At 52.4% G+C, this 13709-nt stretch overlaps 1 protein-coding gene across 1 annotated transcript in view; it reads right to left on the bottom strand.

The window, feature by feature from the left end:
- Positions 1–13709, bottom strand: part of SLC6A17 (solute carrier family 6 member 17) — a 47925-nt gene continuing 34216 nt past the window's right edge. Inside the window, exons 7-12 of the mRNA XM_015244307.3 lie at positions 7632–7873; positions 7192–7384; positions 5260–5452; positions 4557–4716; positions 2740–2902; positions 1–2238 (exon numbers count right to left, since the gene is read on the bottom strand). Of these exons, the coding sequence (XP_015099793.2) occupies positions 1870–2238; positions 2740–2902; positions 4557–4716; positions 5260–5452; positions 7192–7384; positions 7632–7873 (1320 nt within the window). The 3' untranslated portion in view covers positions 1–1869. The remainder of the gene's footprint in view (positions 2239–2739; positions 2903–4556; positions 4717–5259; positions 5453–7191; positions 7385–7631; positions 7874–13709) is intronic.

Below are 13709 nucleotides of genomic sequence, written 5' to 3' on the forward strand. Positions count from 1 at the left end.
TAATATTGGGTTTGTCATTTAACAGCATTTACACCCACATGTACAGATTGAATATACAATAGAAATAGAATATATGGGAGTATATATAGTGGAGTGTCTCTCCTGGGGCTTTGCTTTTCCTGTTGCTATTTCTGCTTGGGATTAGGCACGCGGCCAGGTAGGAGGTACTGGCAGGTAAGGGGGCCTAAAGCGGGATGTTGTGCTCCAAAAGCTCGTGTCTTTGGGGAGATGTGGGTCTCCCTCTCCCCTCTCTCACTCAAGAAGGACCAGTGGGGCTGAGAGGGCTGGAAACGGGAGTACTGTGGTGGCGAGACGAGTAAGGGAGATGGCAGGTAGACCCCAAGGCAGGTCGGGGAACTAAGGGACCAAGGGGTGAAGGAGGGAACCCTGGGTGTGGTCTGTGCCTCCCAGTGCTGAGAGAAGTCAGGGACACACGAGTGGCTCAGGACCCTCTGTGAAGGTAGCCAGGCCAAGCACTGTGGCCTGCTCTTGCCCTGCCCACTGCAGCTCTCAAAGATGGAGGTTTGCTGTCCCAGCCATTCTTCCTCCCTTCCTCCCTCCCTCCCATCCATCCATCCATTCATCCATCCTTCCATCAATCGCTCTGCAGACTTTTGACCTCCAGTCAGGTTCTAATCCTCTTAGTCTGCACTCTGAAGGCAGCTCTCTTCTGAGGGAGGTGAAGGTGAGTGTGCGTGGGGATTCTGCAGGCCTGGGTCCCAGGACAGAGGCCTGGCCGTTCCCCTAGGCAACTTGCAGTGTTCACGGGCCATGGGCCAGGCAGCTTGGGCAAGGTTTCCAAGGTGTCCACACACAACATGCACATGGGGTGGCTGTGCTTGTACAAGGAGAGTGGCGGTGGCCCAGAGGGGCAGTGAAATTATCTCTTTCCCAGGGGGGTGAGCCCCAGAACTCCAGGGACCCTGGTTCCAGGGGAGAAGCTGCCGCTAGTGAGAAAGTCAGGCCCTGGGCACGAGAGGGGGTGTGCTTCACAATTGTGCTCCAAACTGTCCAAATAATGCTGGGAACCATCAGGGGTGCTCTGGAGACCTCTCCATGCACTGTGCCATTCTCTTTCAAGGACAGAGGCAGAGGCCACCGCCCTGGGCTCCAGGGTTGGGGAGGAGAGGGCAGAATAAGCCCTAATAGAGGTGGGAAGGTTTCCGGGGCCAGGGATCGCCCTCCCAGGCAGGAGACAGGAGCACACCTCACCCACCCCAGGCAGGGCCAAGGACATTGGAGGTTCCACCTAGAGCCGAGGCAGAGGAATCCCCTCATCCCCGACCCCTGCTGCCAGTGCTTGTGCTTAAACTAGAAGGCAACATCTGCCTCACCAAACAGAACTAATGGGGACCTCTGCAGACTCCCTCCCAAATCTGAGCCCCGAGTCCTAGCACACCTGTTCTGTCCCCAACCTTAAATCAGGCACCTCTGGCACAGGACACCTCCAACCCACCCTGGTGCCTCTCACCACGACCACTACCTGGCAGCACTAAGGGACCCCAAGACCTAAGACCTGCAGGTGTCAAGTTCCAGGGAGAGAAAGAGGAGGGAATGACCCCTGGAGTGGCCACTTGGAGTCTCCCCTGAGCTGAGAATCGGGACTTCTGGATGCTTCCAGCTACTCAGCTGCAATTTGGTAAGAGGACCTCAGAAGGTTAGCTGCATTGGGGGCCTAGTTTGGGGGCCAAAGCTTCTCCCAGCCCCTACTCAGATCTAGGGAGCAGAAGTCAGCTGGGACAGGGCGGCAGACGAGGCAGGATGGACCCCCTCTCCTTGGGTGGAGGACCTGGCCAGGAGAGAGAGGCCAGGCCGGGACATGTGGGCTGCTTGGGTGTTGGGGGCGAGGCGGGCGGGGCGGGGTGGTGGTCACAGCTCTGACTCAGGGGTGCTGGCCAGGAGGTAGCCGCTCCCATAGCGTCCGTTGGGGTTGCTGTTGGTCTCCATGGGTGATGTGCTGCCGGGCCCCAGGTAGGAGCGGTGAGTGGGCATGGGGGAGGGTGCCTCACTGGGCACCTTGCTGAGGATGAAGCGGGTCTCGTCATTCTCCTCCAGGTTGGAGATGTCCTTCATCATGCGGCCCTTCTTATAGGACACGGAGAGGGTGTTGGAGCCGTCGGACAGCAGGTGGAAGTGCCGCAGGACAAACACCACAGGGATGGGCAGGACGGCCACAACGATGAGGGTGATCAGGATGGCCATGGCCCAGTTAGGGAAATACAGGTAGCGCTCGGCAGCCTGGGGGCGGACAGCGGTGAGGGCTGCCGCCCCGCCCTGCTGCAGTCTCACCCTCTCAGGCCCCAGGACCGCCTCTTCCCGCCCTCTCCCATCCCACCCATCCTGGCCAGGCATCTACAGAGTTGGGGTCCTCCGGGGTTGTTCCCTGGGTTAGCTGGTCACCATGGCTAAGAGCCTGAGCCTCCCTGGGTCTCAGTTTCTATACTTGTAAAAAGTTGGAGTGGTTCCCCATCACAGACTCCATTTGGAAAGAAAACCCAGGTTAGAAAGACTGGACATGCGCATTAACCTTTCTGAGCCTCAGTTTCCCCTTCTGTGTGATTGAGATAACGTCACCTTTCTCTGTTTGGGTTGTCGTAAAGGTTTCAAATCAGGTGTGCAAAGCCCCTGGCAGGGCCTGGCACTGAGTAGTTGCCCTAACTGGGTTATCTCTATCACCTGTTGCATTAAAGGCCTGGGAAGATGTCAATGTCCCTGGGGTTTTGGGCCCCCACCTCTCACCTCCTCCTTAATCCAGGCGCTGTAGCCTGGGGGCGTGACCCCCAGCTGGATGATGCTGGCCGTGGTGAGCACAGCCATGCACAGCGGAGACACGAACTTCCACATGTAGAAATAGAAGCGGTAGGGCCGGAAGCCCAGCATCTCCGTCAACTCCTGCATGAACCTGCCAAGCACAGCAGAGGGCCCTGAAGTTGGCATCCCCACTGCACCTGCACAATGCCCCCCAGCTCCCTCCTCTGGGAAGCCTTCGCTGACCAGTCTCTCCCTCTCAGGCTGTTCCATTCTTCACATTCAACACTCCCAGTGCATCATTCTGTGGCCCAGCTGGCCTCTGAAAAGGCTCTGCTGTCCTCCTCTTCCTCTGACTACATCGCGTCACACCCCACCCAAGGAGATGATACAGCCCACGGGACACACCCGAGGCAGGTGGACGGGATCCAGGGGGCTTTGCTGGGCACCCAGCCCCACTCATACCAGCCTGGCTCTAGACTCCCCCTGCTGGAAGAGAGGTAGAAGTGCACATCTCTAGAATCCAAAGGCAGAAGGCAGCCCTGACTCGGGGATTTCTAACCACACGGTGTGTGGGTGGAATTCCGGGAGGCTGGCAGGATGCGTACACAGATGGAATTCAAAAAATCATCTTTACCTCAGTAACACTTAACTGAAATCTTTCCTTTCTTTCTATTATAAAGGCAAGGAATGACAGTACTATTAATAGTACCCGGGACTCTGTAAGCAATTGATTAAATCCCAGATACTTTCCTATCGCATTACAATGGCGATATCTACAAACATCATTTATGCATATCACCACTTTGAAATTATCATCGTTATCAGACCCACAGCTAGATACTGCAACTTAATGCAGTAAAAATAAAGTATGCATATATTACTACATCACAGATTTTAAACATTCTTTTGTAATTTTCAATATAATGAGTTTCTTATAAAATCTTAGATATTTTATCTTATGCATTTAAAAATAATATTCTGAGAAGAAGGTACGGGGCTTCACTAGACTGCAGGAGAGTGAGAGCCCTTCCAGCGCCCTGGCCCACAGGGTTGCTCCCTGTCTGCTCTCCCCATCTCCTCCTGCACACTCCTAGGAAGCAGATGGCTGTAGCAGGGCCTGTAGAGAGCCTGATTTTAACACCAGGTCTAGACATTGGGGAGAGTCAGGAGTCCAGGGCCTTGCTGAGTGTGCGTGGGAGGCCTAGTCCTGGGGCTTCCTGGGAACACAGGTTTGTCTTTAAATGAGGAAAGAGGCCAGGGGCGATAGTGTGCATAGGTTTGCCGGAGGCTCAGGCCATGAGACCCAGTCCATTCATATTGCTGAACTCCTCTTACCCCACCCAGTCCCAAACTTGGGGCTCCCATCATGGCTTGTCTCACACCCCTTTTGTAGCTCACCTTAAAAAGTGTGAGTCAGGCTGCTGAAGTTGACAGGTTCTTTGAGGGCAGGGGCCGCTTGTGTATGTACTAAATGCTTAACAAGCGTGACAGAATACAGTTGGTACCTGGGAAAGTTGCTTCGGTAATTTAAGGCAATTTAGGAGGATGCCAGAACCTGGACCCAGGAGACTTGTGTCCTCAGCCTGGCTCTGTCTCTCACCAGCCAAGTGGCTTTGGACAGTCGTGTCCTCTCTCTGACACTCAGTTTCCCTAAAGGAGCTGTAAGGGGACTTTCAGACTGACATCCTGACTCTGTGATCTCCTGTCCCACTCACGAGCAGCTCTGGGCACACAGCACTCTCCAGGGAGTCATGATGGGATGGACCCCTCTTCCTGTCCCCACCCCTCCCCCATGACCCCCTTACTTCTTGGTTCCATAGATCCAGGCCACAGCGACGTTCTCAAGGATGACAATGACGGTGAGTGGCAGGGTGGCCGAATAGTCATCAAACATGGTGACAAAGTAGTTTCCGGAGCGCTGGACGAACAACAGCCCCACGAAGAATGCAAAGACACAGCAGCCCACTACAGAGAGCCGGAAGGCCGGTGTGGGGGCAAAGGTGCAGGGTGGGCAGGGCCCAGAGGATCTTGGGGGCACCCAGGCCCCCCCATCCCACCCCTTTCCTCAGCAGGCCTGCAGCCCACCCTCCGGCAGACCCAGCCCTGAATAGGGGGAGGGGTCCAGATGCTGAGGTTCAGAGCTCCCACTCTTCTAGGCAGGGAGCATCCTGGGGCCAGGAGTGACCGGGATGGAAGCGGAGTGCAAGGCCAGCATGGAGGGAGGCCACCCCTGCCAAGACACTTCAGAGGCCCTTGGGGAGAAGGGCAAATCTCCCAGCCCAAGTTTGGCACAGATTCCCAAACAGCTTTCTCCCTCCTGGCTCTTAAGTGGTCTTCTCTGGGTGGCAGAGCCAGATTCCAGCTACATCCTGGGGGAGTGGAGCCTTCTAAGGATGGAGTCATGAATAACCCAGTCAGAACCCAGTCTTTCTAAAATTAGAGCCACAACCTGATCGCTGTCCCCCAGGGTAGTGCACAAGGTCAGTGGGGGCTGCCAGGAGGCGTTACCTGTGAACATCTCCTTGGGCACCTTGAAGGTGTCGATGATGGGCGTGGTGATGCCTGCCATGGTCCCGATCATACTGCCCAGGCCCAGGTTGATGAGCATCAGGAAGAACATGACGGACCAGAACGGGGAGGCAGGGAAGTGCGTCATGGCCTCGGTAAAGGCTATAAAGGCCAGGCCTGTGCCCTGCACGGACTGAGGGTGGGGCAGAGGTTGGGGTTCAGTGAGGGTCCATGCCCACCTGGGAGCCCCCTGCTTCTTTATCTCTGCCCTGGGAGCTTTAGGAATAGCTGTTCCCTTTCACAGGGATCTCCACCCTCACCTAAATCCTCTTGTTTTTGGTCTCAAACTATAGTGAGCATCCGACTCCACCCCTGCCACCCCACCCAGAGAGTAAAACGCTAATTCAGGAGTTGGCCTGCAGGGCTTGGGTTCTGCAAGTTGTCCAAGGACTCTGGGTGGTTCAGTTGAAGATGCTCACTTTTAGACACATGCCCAGCTCAGGACTCTCTTCCTCTAAGCAGTGTGGCCACCCCCAGCTCTGAACTCCAGCCTTTAATGTAGTCTTCTCAGCCACAGCTGTCCAATGGACTCAAATGGGAGCCTTTAAAAAACACCAATGCCTGGGTCTTTCCCCAGGAACTAGGATTTGCTTGGCCTGCAGGGTAAAGCTGGATATTAGGGTTTTATAAAGCCCCCGGCTGACTCTGATGGGCCGCCTAGGAAGACAGCACTGCTTCAATGGTTGGAACCTCTCATGGGGAACTGACCACATACTGTCAGCTGACATTACTTCTGTGCTGTCCTGTGATGTCCAGTGACTGCAAGGGACCACCTTTACCAACTGTGTGAGAATGTAGTTCTTGGCATTTGGATATTATTAAGATTGTATTATATTTTAAAAATATAAGATTGTATTATATTTTTTAAAATGCTACAATTCTTGTTGTATTCAGAGGACCAGGCCACGCCTGTGAGAATGGGACAGGGTCTCAAGGAAGGGGCAGTCCTTTGTGCTGCCAGTCACCTGGGGAAGAAACCAGGGCAGGGGTCCCCAGACAGGGCCTTTTTGCTCCTGATCACATGGGAAGAGGTCACGGGGTACAGGACACCATCCCTCAGAGTTAGGATGGTGCCAGTAGAACGAAGCTGATTCACCCCACTGTGAGCCTAGCTACCAGCTGGGTCCCAGGACCCCATGGGCGTGTCTCTCTCCTGTTACCTCTCCTAATAGAACAGTCACTTTGTGTTTCCAGCTGTGCAAACAGGGATAGAAGCAAGATGTCCAAACTGGGGCCTGAGCATTAATGAGGGAGCAGCGTCACCCCGCCCCACCCGGAGGCCAAGGGTCATTGTGGCAGTTGGAGTGGGGCAGTTGTGGAAGGGGTGGAAGCATAAAGATTTGAACCCCAGTTTCTTGACTTCCTAGCTGCAAGGCCTCGAACAGCCTCCCAGCATACAGGCTGCTCACCTGTAAAATAGGTGACGGTATTCATATTCAGCTCACAGTGCTGTCATGAGGGCCCAGAGGGGTGGACACCAAAGGGCAGATGCTAATGTAAACACTTATTTTCTGCATGCTGGGTCCAAGGCACTGTTTCAAGTGCATTACATGTGGCAGTGATGGGTGTGCAGGAAACCCATTCAAGAAACATGAAAGCCGTCCACACTCCCTCTGATTTCCAGGACAGATGTGTCTGCCTCGTCTTCTCAGCAAGACTCAACCTATCCCAGGGCAGGGGTTTTAGCCAGCACCTTCCCTCTCTCCCTCTCTGGGCACATAGTAGGTCCTCGCTTTTCAAATAAATGAGTGAATCCCTGGTGGCTTTCTGCACTCAAGCACCAGCCACCTCCCCATCCTTGGCCTGTCTCTGGGTTCCATACTCCCACGTCTGCCTTCCTGCCCGTCTCATGAAAGACAACCTTGACCGCACCTTGTCCAGCTCGTCCTCCAGAAGGCAGGGATCGAGGCCCAGGGCTGAGAAATGGTCCTCCTTCACCGTCTTGATGACCTTGTACATCTCCGCGTAGTCCTTGGTGGTCAGGTGGGAGAAGTTGACATGGGGAGGGATGAGGGCCCGGCTCAGGACATCAGTGTTGAGGTACCCCAGGATCTTCTCAGCATTCCTGCAGCACAAAGAGGAAGATAAGGTAAAAAGATTAAAAAAAAAAAAAGTAAGCTAAAAAAGCAGGGCTGGGCACCATCCTGGGGACACCTCCCAGACACCCAGGCACGGCGCCACGGGCCATCAACAGAGACATCTCTGATGCCGTCCCTGTGGTCCAGGGTGGGGACCGAGAGCACCTAGGCTCTCCATCCCCAGCCCAACCTCAGACAGGGAGGAGAAGGGATGGGAGGAGAGGTGCCACCTACTCGACCACACACTTCTCGTTCATGATGTTGGCCTTGAAACCCAGCACGGCGAACACCACGAGGGTGGCCAGCACGGAGGTGAAGAAGTTGATGAAGGACACCAGGGCAGCGTCGAAGTGGCAGTTGTTGTCCTGCTTGTTGTAGCTGGAGAAGGCGATGACACCCCCAAAGCCCAGCCCCAGGGCAAAGAAGACCTGTGTGGCCGCCTCCCGCCACACCTGGGGGTCCAGCATCTTGTCCAGCTGTGGGGGGGGGAAAGGAGGACCATGGCAGGGGGGGGAAGAGACACACAAATAATGCCTTTATTCACCTGCAATTCACCACACCCCCTTTCCTCAGCCTCACTAGTTCAGAGGCGGCAGCATGGTGTGGGGGTAAAGGCCTGTGGCCATGGGAGCTCGGGCAGTTCCCTTAACCCCCTGAGCCTCAGGTCCCCCATGTGTAAAATACAGATAACGCAATTATCAGAAATCAAAAAAATATGGCAAACTAGTGAATATAATGAAAAAGAAGCAGACTGACAGATGCAGAGAACACACTAGAGGTTACCAGTGCTCTGGGAGAGGGAAGGGTGGAGGGGCACCCAGGGGTGGGGGAGTGAGAGGTATAAACTACTAGGTGTAAACTAAGCTACGAGGAAGTATTGCACAGCACAGGGACTATGGCCAACATTTTATAATGACTCTAAATGGAGTATAAGCTTTAAAAATTGTCATCACTATATTGTACACCTGTAAATTATGAAATAATTGTACATCAACAACACTTCCATTAAAAAAAGAAGAGTAACAACTTCAGACCATTGTTGCAAAGCCTAAGTAAGATAAAATAAAAGCTACATGCTTACATAGTAAATTCTCAGTTAATTTCAACTGCTATCATTGCTTACCATGGAGCTATCATGCCAAAGAACATCTTTAAGGCCATTGGGTATGATGTGTAGTGCAAAAGTTAGGGAATGCCATTCACTTAGACTATAGTGTGAATGGTGCCTCCTGGAGTCGGGCAGTGTACAACCTGCCCAACAGTACGAGACAACTAAGACCACCAATGTGTCCCTGATACCTCCTCCACCTCAAACCATGAAAAAGGATAGCAACCTCTCCCTCCTGCTCACCCAAATGCTCTTTTCCAAAAAAGATAAAGGCCCAAAGTTCATTCATATACATTTACATGTTCTCGATCACAGAAGAACCACCCCCCACCCACCCAACTTGAAGCACAGAACCCAGACACTTCCTGAAGACAGAAAGCTCCTGCCTGACTCTCAGACTGCTCCAGATTGACAGGAGCCCAAACCTCCACAGCATCAAGATGGCACGAGGCAATTTCCAAATGCTTCTCAGGTCTGTCTTCCTTTTATTGTTTGTTCCTCAAGGCAGGGACCACAGCTTGGACCCAGCACAGGGCTTTAGAGTCAGACAGACCCAGTTCTAAGTCTGACTTCCTCTTTAAATAGTTGAAAGGCTTAGACAAGTGACAGGGCCTATTTTATAAACCTCTGTTTTCTCATCCAAGAAATGGAATAAAAATAGAGCCTCCCTCCCAGAATGATGGTGAGGTTCAAATGAACAGTCACAAGTAATGCCTGGCGCATAGGAGCATCTAATTCTGACAAAGTACCTCTGACCTCAGGACAGAGGTGGTTTTGTTTTTTTGTTTTTTGTTTTTGCTGGGGAGGGGGGTGGGGATGGAATTGTTAGCCACATTTTGAAAGAGTAAAGTGAGACCCAAAGGTGAAATTACTTGACCAAATTAATGGAGCTGGCTAGTTGGGGCAGAGGAGTTATTAAAATACAGATCGCCTGACACTGGACCATGGCTTCCTTCTAGCACCATCTCCTGACTCAGCCGGCCTGCGGCAATACTCCCCAGACCACTTTCCCCAGTGGACCCAAGGGACTGCACTCCAGACAGATGAGGAAGGCCAGGAGCCAACTAGAGACCCCGCCTTCCCCACCCGGCTCCCGCTGGCACAAGCCCCACGTGGTCCTGGCCCGGCCGCCGCTTGCTGCGTGCCTGTGGGTAGGATGCTCCTTGTGTGTACAGTGTAGTGACGGACTTGAGGATCCATTCAGCTCTAATATTTCAGCCCTAACATCTGGAACAGAGGCCCACCACCTCAGCAGCTTCCCAGGCATGTCTGAGCACCAGAAGTCACTCCCCGGCTAAGCTTGGGGGCTGGCAGAGCAGTGGGCTGGGGAGGAGGCTGAGGAGGGCGCTGGCAGTAGAGCCTTTGGGCTTTGGGGCTCCTACACAAGGGGAGGCCCAGCAGGACTGCCTGGCTGGCCAGTATGTGGGCTCCAGGGGAGATTAAGGTCCCTGACTCCACACAAAATAGCTAAAGCCATCTTGGCCCACCAGGAAAGCCCAGAGCCCAGACCTTAAGGAGCCAGGAGTCCCTTGGCATCCATGAGGAGGAGACACCCTCCCACCCCTCCCCCTCACTGGACACTCAACAGCTGTAACGCGTTGTGCCCTCCCTGTGGATACGGCATGCCACCACTCATCCATAGACTTAAGCACCTACCGTGGGCCAAGCCCAGTGCTGGGTGCTGGGGAACCATGGGGAGCAACAGTGGGCAAAGTTCCGGCGTTTGTGGAGTTGACATTCCAGTTGGAGAGACGGCCATTGCTCAAATGAGCCCACAAACAGATGCGAAGTTGCAAAATTGACAAAGTCTCGGAAAGCCAAGTACCCAAGGCTGGGAAAGCCTGTGACAAGGATTTGAGTGAGTTAGGAGGCCAGGGGAGGCTTCCCAGAGGAAGGGATCTTTGAGCTGCCTTCACTAAGGGGAAAGAAGAGCATTCTGGCAGGGGGAACAGTGTGTGCAGAGGTCCCGAGGTGGAACGGAGGACACCTCTCCTCACACAGGGAGCAACGTGTGAAGGGAAGTGCAAGGGGCCAAGCTGGCTGAAACGCCAAGAACAAGGCGGGAGTGGTCCCGACGAGGCTGGGAGAATCAGAGAAGCCAGAGCAAAGGCCCGTAAGGATCTTTATCTTGAGCTAAGGAAGCACTTAATTCGGGATACTGCTAAGGTGTGAAAGAGGAGGGGAATGATTGGGTGCGCATTTCTAAAAGAAACCAGTGGACATAGAAGACCTGCTAGGGAGTGCTTTTTGGGGTCCAGATGGGAGGTAATGGTGGCGTTGCCTAGGGTCAGGGTGGTAAGATGGAGAGATTACAGCAGGAAAAACCAAGATGACCTTACTGATGGACTAGAGATGGGGAGGGGGGCGCTGGAGGAGGAGATGCCAGGGTGGCGGCCACATCTCTAGCCTGCAGACCTGAGTGGGTGGAAATGGAAACAGCAGAAGAAGGGCAGGTCTCGATGGGCTGGAACAGGGAGGATCAAAACACCAGTTCTAGAAGTGTTGAGTTTAACGTGTCCTTTAGATAGCTACGAGGAGATGTCAAACCGGCAGTTAGACAAATGAGTCTGGAGTTTAGAGGAGAGTGCTGTGCTGGAGATATATGTGAGTAGCAGGCGTACCAGCAGTGACTGCAGCTGTGGCTGTGCACAGAGGGAGACGAGGCAAGAGCCAAGTCAAGATCTCCAAGTGTGATGCGGGGAAGAGGATTTTACAAGAGAGGGAGCGGAGCAGCCCCAGTAGAGACAGGAGGAAAAGCAAGAGGGGGCTGGGTCACGGAGGGAAGAAAGCCCTCCAGGGAAGAGGGGGACCTGTGCTACAGTGAAAGATGCTACAGCCACGAGGTCATGGGTGTGCTTAGTCGGAGCCGTTCAGAGAGCGATGGACCAGAAGACAAGTAGGAATGAGAAGAGTTGAGAGGAAGAGGGGAAGAAATGGAGGCAGCATGGATGCTCAGAGGACAGGCTAGGCTTGGAATGCAAGACAGGGGAGTATCAGGCGAAGGTTATGAGATCAATGCAGGGTTGCTTTTCTATTTGTTGTCTCATTTTTGTCTTTAATGCAATGACTTGATGAAACATAAATGCTGATGGAGGGCAGGGGACCTAGAGGTGGGAAGGGCAGCTGTCCTCTACAGGAGACCCTGAGCTGCTCCTTTGAGAGACAAGGGGAGGAGGACCAGATGGGGCAGCTGTGGGCAGGGTGGTAGGTTCTATTCTGCGTCTGTCCTCTAAGGGAGTTTCTGTCCTGGTGGCTTCTGTTTTCCCCATAAAGCAGGAGGCAAAATCATCTGCTGGAGTGAAGTGTGCTGGCGGGAAGGTCAGAAGGTTCAGGCAGTAGAAGTGGTTTAAAATGTTCACAGTGGAACATGGGAAAGCAAGTGGCCAGAGACATGGCACACTGTTGACGGGCCAGTGTGCTCAGTGTCATCTTCTTTACAAAAGTGATACAGACCCACAGATCCTCATCCAAAAGCCTTGGAGCCAGACTGGTTTGGGGAAGCAGGCTTTGTTTCTAACTCCATTTCAGAAAGGTAATGTTGTGCACATGCCACATAATTACATAGCACCCCCAGCGAGGTCTGGGGCAGCACCCCGCAATCAAACACACTGTACTTCTGCAGCAGAATATGAATATTCACACCAAGTGAGTCAATAAAGACTATAAATAGCCTCACATCTGTTCAGGTCATTTTGCCACCAAATGAGTTAAGGGAGAAAGAAAAAAAACCTTGTTTTTCAGGGCTATTAGAATTTGGGCATTGTGGAGAAAAAAATAAGAAACTCTATATGCTCCTAATAGAAATTAGGAGATTATTAAAGAAAATGGAGAACAACATAGTCATAGTCCCCCTGGAAAAGGACTTCTGTACTTCCATTCTCCTGGGTGGGGTGTTTTTTGTTTGTTTTTTTAATGATTCTCCCAGAAGGTTCCAGAAATGAGTGAGTTACTTATGCCTGGCAGGATGCCGGCATTCACTGTTGTACACAGATGTCAGTCATGAAATTCCTACCAATTAGCTGGAACCTGGGCACCTCCCTCAGGCTAGAAACTGGACTTAATGGGATGGCTCTGGGTAGTCTGGGGAGTTCCAACTATAAAGAGACACAAGATTTTGTAAGAGAGGGTGGGTTGAGATGGACACAGCTCTGGCCATGTCATTTGAGTGTTAAAACATCTTTGATGGTTCCCCACTGTCTGCTGGAAAATCTTTTCCCATTCTGTGTTCTGAACACCCTAATTACTCTTCAAAAGTACCACGGTCTCATACTGCTAGCCTTTGCCTAAGCTGTGCCCTCTGCCTAGAATTCCCTTCCTCCTTCTCACCTTCTGGTGAACTCCTATTTACTTCTCAAAACCCAGCACAAATATCAACTGCTCTTTGAAGCTTTGCCTGACTGCCTCTGGCAGAGCTAGCCGTGGGCTCTCACCGCTCCTGTCAGTACTCGCAGGACAGGCTTATTTGTCTGTCTTCCTTCTGATACTTCGTGTTTGTTGGAGGGAGGAGCCCATCTCCTGCTCATCTTTGTGTGAGCAGTGCCTGCATGGCTCACAGGAGAGAAGGAAACAGTGGAGGACAAGAGAGAGACAGACAGAGGCTAACCTGTGTCTTTGAGGTGAGCTGAGCAGGAAGGACCAGACCAGGGGCTGTGAAGCTGGGCCAGCCTTTTTGTGCTAAGATGCAATCTTCTAGGACCAGAAGATCCTTAGGACTTTAAACCTGACTTTCTGAAAATGGCTACTTCAATCCTGGCATCCTTTCTTTCTCCTTTCCTTCTCTTCTTTCTCTCTCTAAAGTAATTATTCCCTTTTTTGATCTATGTCAGTCATTACTAAAGATTTTACAGAAAATCTAGGCCATGTGTGAGACCCAGACACATATCATCATTAGGGTTTTCACTGCTCCCTAAACCTCAAACTAAGATGTGAATAAATTTCTAGGCCTAGGCACCATCAGGGCCAAATTTCATGAATGGAGGCAGCCACCTCAGGGAGGGCACCATAATCCCAAACTGCACCATCAGAGCTGGCCCTACAGTGTAGGGGATTTCTTGGAGGACAGGGTAGGACTGCCTAATATGCAACAATTTGGGATGGAAACAAAAATTGTTTTTTGTTTGTTTGTATGTTAATATTGTATCTACTTGCTGTTCTTTTTCCATTTTTAAAAATTATGGGGTGGGAAGGGATAAATTGGGAGCTTG

Source organism: Vicugna pacos, chromosome 9, assembly GCF_048564905.1.
Source record: "Vicugna pacos chromosome 9, VicPac4, whole genome shotgun sequence".
Classification (NCBI taxonomy): Eukaryota; Metazoa; Chordata; class Mammalia; order Artiodactyla; family Camelidae; genus Vicugna; species Vicugna pacos.